Below are 11,734 nucleotides of genomic sequence, written 5' to 3' on the forward strand. Positions count from 1 at the left end.
GGCCAGTACCATATTATTGTTAGTTACAGAATATGTAGTTATATACATAAACTCTAAAGGACCTAAAATTACTACATTGTTACAATAAACTTATAAAATAATTACTTCTGTGATTTTTCTTCCTGCTCATCTTCCCATTCTGCTTCTTCTGGCCCTGGCTCCAACATCTTGGCCAGTAATGAGTTTCCACCACTATCATCAACTTCATTCATTCGGTTAAACAAGGAAGTTAAAAGTTTCTTGTTCAGATGATCAGTTTGTGTTATTTCCCGCATAGGCTGTTCTTGGATTTGTTCTGGGTTGCTCAGAATATTCTTCTCTGGTGTAGGCATGACTGTAAATATATATCATATATACAGATCATAAAAAAAATAAAAGGATCGTTGTTGTCTTTCTTCAGAAGTACTGAAATTACTAATTCAAACTCAAATAATTACATTTTATAACACAAAAAGTAATACTTACTGAAATAGTAAACTTTTTTATATTAATTAAAGAGCATCTATATTTAATACAAATACTTATTTACAAACGAATAGGTATAATAAAAAAAGAAATTGAAAGAAAACTGATTATTTTTAATGAGTAGATGAGTTATAAGTCAGTCCACTCAGTCAAGATCTGTATGTCATTCTTATCAGTTGAGTTTTCTAACAAGACTGATAGCGATCCTTTAAAATGTACGTTCGTAAATAACTAATTTACTTCGACATAGGAACAATAATTGTTATTTAGGTTTGTTGTTAAGGAGTAAAAAAATAGTATAATGAAGTCAATCAAATTAGATCAGTTATACTTTTCATCATTAAAAACGGTTTCCGTTCAGTTTTATTATTAATCATTATCTACTGCTATGTACTGCTTTTACATAATAAATATGTTTTATTTTTTTATAAAAAGAAATATAAGTATCCCAACTACAATAAAAATATGTTCTTAGGTGGAATTCTTAGTTTTGTTTAATATTTAATGTTTTTTCACGGTTCATTACAATTGTAATACATATTCAATACAACACATAATACAATACAACATATTAGATAACTAGATATTTGACATTTCGGAAATATATTTCTAAGTAATATTAATATTAAGTTAAATATTTAATTTTATAATGTGAACATATGTAATTTCATTTATTGGCACTGTAGTGGATGCGTTCAATACTTTTTATTAGTAATTTTTATAGCTGACATCCCCGGCCAGACGTTTTCTACCAGCGACATTTTATGTCTGCTGGGTGATCTTGACCAAATAATCCAATAAAAGTTAGTATTTTGTAATAATTAATTATAACTGAAACTATTTACACAATTAAATCGACTTTTCAAGCCATTTGTAACGATATAGGAGTGTATTTCAGCCGGTATTGCATACTACTGTGGAATTTTCAAGTTCTTACATAACTACAAACTCCTTGGTCATAACCTGTGTTATCTTTTATTTTTCTATTCAATAATTCTTTTTTTTAATTTATAGACCCGCGAAAATGTTGGGTCGCGTCGCGCCAGCCGCCACCCAGGTGACCGCTGTGGTCAACCTGCAGCAAAACAGGAATATGGCCACTCTAAAGTCCATTTCTATTCGTCTCAAGTCCGTAAAGAATATTCAGAAGATCACCCAATCCATGAAGATGGTGTCAGCTGCCAAGTAAGCATTCAATTTATAATACATATAATTTCAAAACATGTTATTATATATAGAAAAAGTAAGGTAGGTCAACCAATGATCTTTTAATGGAATGGTGTACCTGCTGTCCAAACTGTATACACCTGTATAGCATCCGTGGGGGATTATAGAAGGACCATGTTCAGTTACCTCATCATGGTGAATTTACCAGGAATTCATCATAATGGTTTCTAGGGGTCAACAATATGTTCATCTGTCGATAAACTTATAAAATTGATTTTAAAAAACGAAACTTATAGGTTTATTTAATTAAAAAATCATTAATTATATAGAACAGAAGAATTCACTGTAAGGTAATACATAAAATTGGAGAATATCTTGCTATAATGCAAGTGCATGCAGATATTGGAGATCTTATTGAAAATGCATGAGTTATTAATTAATTATATATTTTTATATTAATAATGTGGTAAAATGATTAAACTTACTGTTTTTAACATATAATATTATTGTGTTGTCAAATTGTACAATAATTTATTTAAATAGGTCATTTCAGTCAAGTTTTTGTAAGTAGTATAGGTCTGTGATATGCATTGTAGCTCATATAGGTGTTGCTTTTTCCAATTCACTGTACAGACTGGCAAAGCTATCAACCATACAGCCTGTTCTTAAGTAATTTAAATTTGGAACTGTAGGTTTTCAAGTCTGTGTTAGTATTGTTATCTCTTTTAAATTAATTGACTATTTCTTTATACTACCAAAGACTATGTTTGTATGGGCTGAGTCCTTTTGCCTTACCCTGAGATGGGTAACCAATCCATAAATTAGACTTTCATTTGATATGACAGACAGACATAATAAAAAATACTTATAAACTTTGTTTTCTTCTCAAAATGAAATGCTTTTTTTTTAATTATACTGATATTGTTGCTAAGGTACACTCGTGCTGAGCGTGATCTGAAAGCAGCTCGCCCATATGGAGAAGGTGCTGCTTTGTTCTACGAGAGAGCAGAGGTAATATTTTTTATGTCAAGCACTCGTTAATTGTGTTTGTGTATATGCCTGCACACCCTACTATTTTACTCCTCATATTTCACACTTCAACCAAAACAATAGAATAGAATAGATCTTTTAATCAAATAAACTTAATTTAAGCGCTTTTGAATAGTCATAGTTATCTTTCTGTGAATCTACCACTCATTCCGAAAAGTTGCTGTAACAAGCAGTTTGACAGTTAATACTAGTGTGACAGACATACGAAAGCTTTATACTTGTTCTTAAAATGTTGTATTATTAGCTTTTAACCACAATTATGTCTTATATAAAATTAAAACCCAGAATCCTGCATTATAAACTATATCCTACATTAAAATATGTATCGAATTCGAATTTATTACTCTATTCATTACTATTCATATTCATCCCAGGAGAATATAAACCCGGAACCCAAAAACCAAGACATGTCCTGGAAAATAGAATGGTTGCTAACTGGTAGAATGTATAGTACAGTAACTGTACAGTAATTCCTTTCTTTAATGGATAATGGAATGGTGCTTCCGTCTGCGCTAACGGTTTACGTTGGTGGGGCACCAGTGGAGGATGATAACATGAACATGAGGTACGGTCAGGTAGCCCATCGTGGCAAATTCACCAGCAATTTACCACGATAGTTTCAAGGGACAACTGTGGAGATCAAACTGACATTGCATCCTCCCCACTGTAATTACTAATTTGATTTTCTTTTTAACAGGTCGCTCCTCCAGAAGATGAGAAGAAGCAATTGTATATTGCAATGACCTCAGACAGAGGTAAAATTTATTTTTCAACTGTTTCCTCATACAAATAACTCAAATCTGTTTCAATCTGTCTCAAATATTATTCTGTTATTTGTGAAAGTTATATTTTATAAATTGTCAACATGTATGTAGAGTACCCCTGGTTTTCCTATAATAAATAAATAATATTTGCGACAGGTCTGTGTGGTGCTGTTCACACTGGTGTCTCCAAGGTGATCAGGAACCGGCTGAGCGAGCCCGGCGCGGAGAACATCAAGGTTATTTGTGTGGGAGACAAGTCGAGGGCTATCCTGCAGCGGCTCTATGGAAAACACATCATCTGTGTAGCTAACGAGGTGAGTATCATTATTATATTATAGCACTAGCTGACTTTGCAAACGTTTTGCAATATAAATTAAAATAGAGGTAGATGATGAAGGTTGAAAATTTATCTATCTATATAGGGTATTTTTAATTACGAACCATAAAAAAACAATAACATTAAAAAATATATTTCCTTACAAATTTATGCATTAATGATAAAAAATCACATAAATAAATAAATAAATAACCCTGGATAATTAATACAGCGCCATCTAGTCCTACAATAAGCCGAGCTAGACAACTGATATGGATATTTTTTTTTCTAAATACATACTAGAAAATACCCAGACCAATACAAACAATGATTCTAAGGAATACAAATGTTTGAACCTTGCGAGTAATCGAACCCGTAACATCGTGAGGCAGTGTGCTAAATAGCCAGGCCATCGAGGCATCGGGGCAGTCAGTAATTATTGTAATCATGCTCATTTACAGATTGGCCGTCTGCCGCCGACTTTCACTGATGCCGCGAAGATTGCCTCCGCTATCTTGACATCTGGCTACGAATTTGGCTTTGGCAAGATTATCTTCAACAAGTTCAGGTCCGTCGTGTCGTATGAGCAGTCTGATCTGCCACTCTTCAGCCAGCAGTCTGTCCAGGTGAATATTTACATAAAAAACAACATTAATCTTAAATCTAAAGGTACATGTATAAAAGTGGGACCTAATATAAAACCTTGTGGGAGAACTTCTCATATCATTTTAGAATGAATTATTTCCTATTCACATATAAAATTTAGTATATTGGGAACGTTGGTTATCATATAAAATATTTTGTTAAGAGTCACTTAAAATATAGCAGAGAAATTACCCTAATATTTTATCACTTCGTTTTCCTCAAATCTATGATTAACCAGCTTCCGTTTTTTGTGCCAAATATATTTAGTAAAGATCTTCGCATATCTTTTTAAATATCAGCCATAACTAATCCTTTATTCTCTCTCCTTGAACATAAAGTATCTTCTTCAGTAATCTTGAGAAGAAGAATCAATTCATATGTTTTTTAGTATTTTTTTATTTGAAAGATTTTTTTATTATATTTAGTCAGCTTTTTATTTTAAAGAACTAAGATTACTACATATGCAATCAAGTCAAAAATCACTCATGTAGAACATTTTAGTTGCTTATGAACATAAGGTTTTTGTATTAATTATTTCTTTTCCTACCCTACCTATCGCATGTAAAATATATACATAACATAGCAACAGTAACTTTACAGCCAGCTTTTATTTCATTTCAGTCCGCACCTAAGTTAGCCACTTACGACTCTTTGGACTCCGATGTCATTCAATCCTACATGGAATTCTCTCTTGCATCCATGCTGTTCTACGCTCTCAAAGAGGGTGCCTGCTCTGAACAGTCTGCCCGTATGACTGCTATGGACAATGCCTCCAAGAACGCCGGAGAGATGATTGACAAACTGACCCTCACGTTCAACAGGACTCGGCAGGCCGTCATCACCAGAGAACTTATCGAGATTATTTCTGGTGCTGCAGCTTTGGAATAAAGCATTATTCAAAATTGTTCAGCCCCACTTTAATCGTTTATTTTTAAACACTAATATATTGTATTTAATTTTTCATCAGATTTAAGATCTAAAACCAATATATTGAAATTTTGAAGGTTTTGATCTGTTAATTCAATATTTATTACTGCCTTTATGTAATCAATAGTATGTACGCAATGTGCCGACATTCCCAAACGAGTGTTCGCACTTTATCCGTAAAAACACGCATTTACACACACTGGCTTTAAGATCTTTTACCGATGTTCTGGGACACTCGTTCGATTCCCACAGATTGTATGGAAGTAAGTTATGTAAGGATACAGTGGTGGTTAGCAATAAAGGTTTTGTTTAGATATGTTATGTATTTTTTTATTCTTCCAACTTAAATTCTCCATGGCAAAATACAAATCATATTTCCATATAAGAGAATCAATAAGAATTGATCATGAAGTAGTGAGGTCTTTAGACCAGTGTTTCCCAACGTTTCTAAAAGCTTAAAGCTAAAGCCCCCATGTACATAATTTATTTATTTATTTTAATTTTAACGGATTACATCCATATTGTTAGTAAAAAAAAAAAAAACTTAAAAACTATGTTAGACTTATAAACGTAGATATATTTAATTCATATATCTGTGTCCACGTCCAGAAGCACTGGGTCCACAATCCACAAGTAAAAAAAAATTGTTGACTTAACAACTTAAATAATAGGACTTAGGAAGAAATCAGTAGGAAATTGTTAATGAAAGAGTAAGTCAATTCACAAAACAATGGAAAATTTACATTTACATTCTATATAATTTTAATAGTCCATTTTCGAATTGCCTCCTTGTGCGGCGTGGGCCCCACGTTGGGAAACACTATTTAGAGTGATTTAGAGTGTATCATACTATCATACAATAATCAGTTCCAATTGTTACTCATTTTAAACATATTGAAACATAGACGTGATTCTACATAAGACTATTGGCTTATAAAAATCTATATGTAGATGGTGTATGATGGGCTCGCAAATACAAGTTATTAAAACATACATAATACACCCTTTTCTTATCTTTATTTTCTCTATTCACACAGTCTGAAAGAGATTGTTTAGCGAGACTTACTATTTTAATTTTATGTTCTATATTTGTTGCAAGTTTTTTTTTTGGATTACTCTAATGTTGTTGGCCGTAGCTGGCCTTTACAGCTTGACCGAACGATAAGGGCCGAGTGCAGATAGCACTCCAAACCCGCGGAAGGACTCTTATGGCGCAGCGGAAGGCCAACTTAGGCACCACTGAGGGTTCGAACCTCGGCTCAGGTCGTCGAAATTTCGATCTCTATTTGAATTGGACGGGTTGTTGTAAGAGTATAAATAAAATAATACAAAACAAAATTGTCAGTAAAACAGTATATTTATGGATTTTATTTTTTATAGTTTGGCGTGAATTCATATAATGAATTTACAATTGAAACAAAATACTCCATGCAATATTTTAATGTCATAATCTATGCAAAATTATAATGCTAACTTATTGCGAAAATAGAATAACAGTCTTAAAATTAATAATTAATCTAAAACTTGTGATCAAGTCACAGGAAACAAAAACACACCAATACAGGGGGATTCTTAGTAATGTGGACTGATAATCCCATTGCTAACAATGTACCATTTCAGGTTGACCCCACGTGGTTCCCCCAGGAAACCATCGTGATAAATTCATTGTGAATTTAGCATGACCTGACCTCATGCTCATCTTATCCTCCACTGGCGCCCCGCCAGTGCAAACCGTTAGCGGAGGTGGGTGCACCATTCCATTATCATCCATAAGAAAAACACAGATATATAACATGATTATAAAATTTACGCAAATTAAAGCAACTGACGATCTATTTGGTGGAAGGGATCAACTGCCTCCTATGTACATACATGAACAGCACAACCACGAAGCTACAGAATCACGTTATGGGATACTTTTTGGAATAGCAATTATTCTGGTATACTAAAGTACCTCTTTACACTGTAATTATATTACTAAAGCTCACCTCCAAAATATGCGAGACAGAGAGAGATAGAGGAAGAGAACGAGAGAGTCCCTCTGTAGAGGTAGTACGCAGATGAATATGTATGTTTTCGACCTTAGTTAAGTTGGTAGACAAAATTAAACCTGTTATATTTTGTCTCACATTCTTGAGTTTCTAAATTATAAACTATGATTATATTAATTGTCAGATTTTTTAAACTAGTTTGGGTAGAAGAAGAGACTTTTAACCCCACATAAAGGACTATTCTCCTAAAAATAGACATTAACTAAACTTGTCTTTTTCTCATATCATTAAGGAATTGTGACATTGCGCCTAGTAGATCTACTCTGGAACCCGATTTCAATCCAAGCCATATTTCTTTCTAAATAATTCGAATAGGAAATAATTTATATTAACGGATCTTAACACGAATAATTTTATGTCAAATGTAGTGCTGCAACCAAGTCGAAACGAGAGAGGTAAATACCTTTATTTGCCATAAAATTATTCGTGTAAGACCCGGTTAATAATATAAGTAATGTATATTAAACACGAAAGTTTAAAAATAACTATAATAGGAAATAAGCTACAGCTGTTACTGGATAACTAATGGTAAGTTGTAGCCTATATACTTGAACAGAATTAAGGATACCACATTATTATAGTACACTAGCTGTCCCAGCAAACGTTGTTTTGGCTTAAAATAAAAAAAAAAATTAGGGGTGGACTACCCCTAACATTTAGGGGTATGAAAAATAGATGTTGGCCGATTTTCAGACCTACTCAATACGCTCACAAATTTTCATGAGAATCGGTCACGCCCTTTCCTAGGAGTATGGGAACGAAAACTGTGACACGAGAATTTTATATATAAGATTATCATGTAACAGACATAATACTGTCTATATAGACTTGTGAAATTATAGTGTAACATAGATGTCACTTTCCAGTATTACAAATTTAAACTGCAGCCAACGGCGAACGGCGAGTCAACAGATTCAGATAACTACTCAATTGATTTATGTTATTTTGTTTAATTCCACTACAATTAGCATGTGTGATACCGTAAATATTCGTTGTGGAAACTTGTCTACCGTTACGACCTTCTCTAATGGTGATCAAATTCCGACCGTTATTGAGTCTACACCCATATCGCGACACGTGTTTCGTCTGAACGAGGCATCATCAGCGCGATTCGCGCGGTTTGGTCGCCGATGAGTCAACAATAGGCTTCCGAGCTGTACCCGATCTGTTCAACGCCTGATGATGCCTCGTTCAGAGATTATTCGTCATTAGAGAAGGTCGTAACGGTAGTCAAGTTTCCACACCGAATATTTGTGTTCTCACACATGCCAATTGTAGCGGAATTAAACAAAATAATATAAATCTATTAAGTAGTGAAATGGACTTCCGCAAAATAACACCTAATTCAATTAAATAGATTCATATAATTCAAACTGCCGTATACTAATAAACTTACAATAAACTAGCCGTACTCGCGACTTCGTCCGCGTGGAATTTAAGTATTTTTTTCTAAAATGAAAGTAGCCTAAATTACTCCTTATTACATCAGCTACCTGCTAAAAAAAGTCTCGTCAAAATAGGTCCAGCCATTTCAGAAATTAGATAGACAAAAATTAAAAAAAATGTTATTTTGGTGTATGTACCGTATTTATATTCATATGCATGTAGTAAAAAACGGTTACTTCAATATTACAAACAGACACTCCAGTTTTATTTATAGATATAATGTGTTAGATATGCATTATAAAATAGGCATTTCATTGAAATCGATTAATTTATTGATATTATCATATCTTCAATTAAATTATGAAACATTGTATTTTATTTTCATTTTAGTGTACAATACAGATTATAAATTAAAAACGAACATGGATCTCACTACAGAATATTTATATAATACTGTCTGTTGCTGAAAACTGCATTAACATATTATGAGCCGGCCAAGTATTTGTATCCGTATAAATAAATAAATATATATATATTTCCCTTGTGTCACTTAAAATTAATTATTTTAACCCTTCGAACGTTTTGACACAGATCTGTGCAGGCCTCTTAAACCGTATTACCGTCTTGTCACAGATCTGTGAACGCAAAACAGTGACTTCTTTTTAACCAATTTAGTTCTTATTTAAAACGAAATAAGATTGAAACGCATTTGAAAAAATACAGCTGGCGCGCGCATACCGCCTCTTCACTTTCGGTCGCTGCGGCAGACGACGGACATTCGAAAGGTTAAACGGGTACTAATAACTTCCCTGCTTTTAAACGGCTATGTTCGGAACGAGTTCTAGTACCTTATAAGTGGCAATCCTCGGAACGGGTACAAATACCTGCCCCTCTCATAATGTGTTAATATCCGTTGCTTAATTGAAAAGATATCGAACAGAGGCCGCCACTTTGTTTTATACTATATATTTTGTTGAGTGACAAAATCTACTTTTTTATTTTTGTTGTTAATATTACAGTGCTTTGTGTGCCTAACGTAAATAAAAATTTAATCTATCTATGTAAAGATGTCTAGACAGAGAATGTCACTAATGTGACCGACTGTGACAAAGACGAGGGGATATCAAAAATAATTAAATTATTGTATTATGGATGGCCCCTAAACCAAATTACAGTGGAAACCTGATATAACAACATTGAACTGACCTCAAAATATAGACGCTGTATTATAAGCACGTAAAATTAATTGACAGTGTCATGACCTAGTTTTTGACAACCAGATTTAAACACAAGAGGTAGTGAATTCTAATCTGGCAGACATAGAGAGTCATTATTACTATTTATATACATTATTACTATTTATATCATATATAAATAGTAATAATGACTCTCTATGTCTGCCAGATTAGAATTCACTACCTCTTGTGTTTTGTTACCTGTTGTGTGAAGGAAACACCAAACAAGGTAAACAATTGTAGAGGCAACCAACCAATACAGTGGACTCTTCGTCATAATTACAAAGCACACCGCTTTACGTCCGATGTTCGCGGGTTCGCTTCTGCACGGTGCAAATATTTGTAATCATAAGTATGATTTCTTTGTATCTGTCTGGGTGCTTTCTATGTATGTGTTTATGTACAAAAAAAAATGTATCGAAATATTTATATCAGCTGTCTAGTACCCATAATACAAGCTCTGCTTAGCTTGGGACTAGATGGCGTTGTGAATTGTCCCGGATCATTATTATATATGTTTTATATGTATAATAGATTCAAGACTGCCAGTTAGTCGTAATAACCGATCCGTTTTTGTAATCGATGTCGTTATATCCGGTTTTTACTGTACATATAGCCTAGTATACATACTAAATAACTATCATTATTAAACTAGTTACAGACTTCATATATTGTTAAAAAACATGTAATATTTTATACATTGTAATTGTAAATAATGAAATATTTACACAGTGCCGCCAGCGACCACAGATACCAACCAGTTGTGGTAACATTTTGAATCTGTAACAAAGAAATTTTTATTATTAGGCATTATCTTATTAATATTATAAACGCGTAAGTTTGTGAGTGTGTGTGTATATTTGTTATTATTTCACGCTAAAACTACTGAACAGATATTAACGAAATTTAACACTAATAAAGCTTATACAACAGAATAACATAACTTTTCATGCGGATGAAACTGGGGGCATAGCTAGTATTAATTAGTAAGAGAATTAATAAACTAAGAAGAGAATAAGAGATTTACTTTACACACATTATTTCCATTGATCGTGGGTTCGATTCCTCTTACTATGTAAACATTTGTATTAGGCATATCTTTAAAAATTTTATTTAAATATGTGTATTAATTATATGGAACTGAATCTGAATTGTTAACGGTCTCGGTGGTGTAGCGGTTTAGTACACTGTTTTATTTCGGAAGGTCGCGGTTCGATCTTCGCACGGCACACATTTGTATTTATGAGTATGATTGTTTGTATCGGTCTGGTTGTTTTCAGTGTATATTGTGTATATAGTGTGAGTGTGTAGTGTGGTCACCTTCACTCGCTGACGGCGGGCAGTCTGTGCGGCGGCGTGCTCCACACGGCGGAGGAGGTCCGCTTGTATATAGTGTGGGTGTGTAGTGTGGTCACCTTCACTCGCTGACGGCGGGCAGTCTGTGCGGCGGCGTGCTCCACACGGCGGAGGAGGTCCGCTTGTATATAGTGTGGGTGTGTAGTGTGGTCACCTTCACTCGCTGACGGCGGGCAGTCTGTGCGGCGGCGTGCTCCACACGGCGGAGGAGGTCCGCTTGTATATAGTGTGGGTGTGTAGTGTGGTCACCTTCACTCGCTGACGGCGGGCAGTCTGTGCGGCGGCGTGCTCCACACGGCGGAGGAGGTCCGCTTGTATATAGTGTGGGTGTGTAGTGTGGTCACCGTGCTCGGCGGAGGAGGTCCGCTTGTA

The 11,734-nt window shown here is 34.2% G+C and overlaps 1 protein-coding gene across 1 annotated transcript; it reads left to right on the top strand.

Moving 5' to 3' along the window:
• Positions 1–1,187: 1,187 nt before the first annotated feature.
• LOC131854175 (ATP synthase subunit gamma, mitochondrial) lies at positions 1,188–5,650 on the top strand. The gene is made up of 7 exons (XM_059205305.1): positions 1,188–1,268; positions 1,480–1,650; positions 2,565–2,643; positions 3,380–3,437; positions 3,603–3,760; positions 4,224–4,388; positions 5,029–5,650. Exons 2-7 carry the CDS (start codon positions 1,490–1,492, stop codon positions 5,293–5,295), a joined length of 888 nt encoding a protein of 295 aa, XP_059061288.1. The 5' UTR covers positions 1,188–1,268; positions 1,480–1,489; the 3' UTR covers positions 5,296–5,650.
• The last annotated feature ends 6,084 nt before the right edge of the window (positions 5,651–11,734 follow it).

This window comes from Achroia grisella, unplaced genomic scaffold, assembly GCF_030625045.1.
Source record: "Achroia grisella isolate CSIRO2021 unplaced genomic scaffold, CSIRO_AGI_Agris_v1 utg971, whole genome shotgun sequence".
Classification (NCBI taxonomy): domain Eukaryota; kingdom Metazoa; phylum Arthropoda; class Insecta; order Lepidoptera; family Pyralidae; genus Achroia; species Achroia grisella.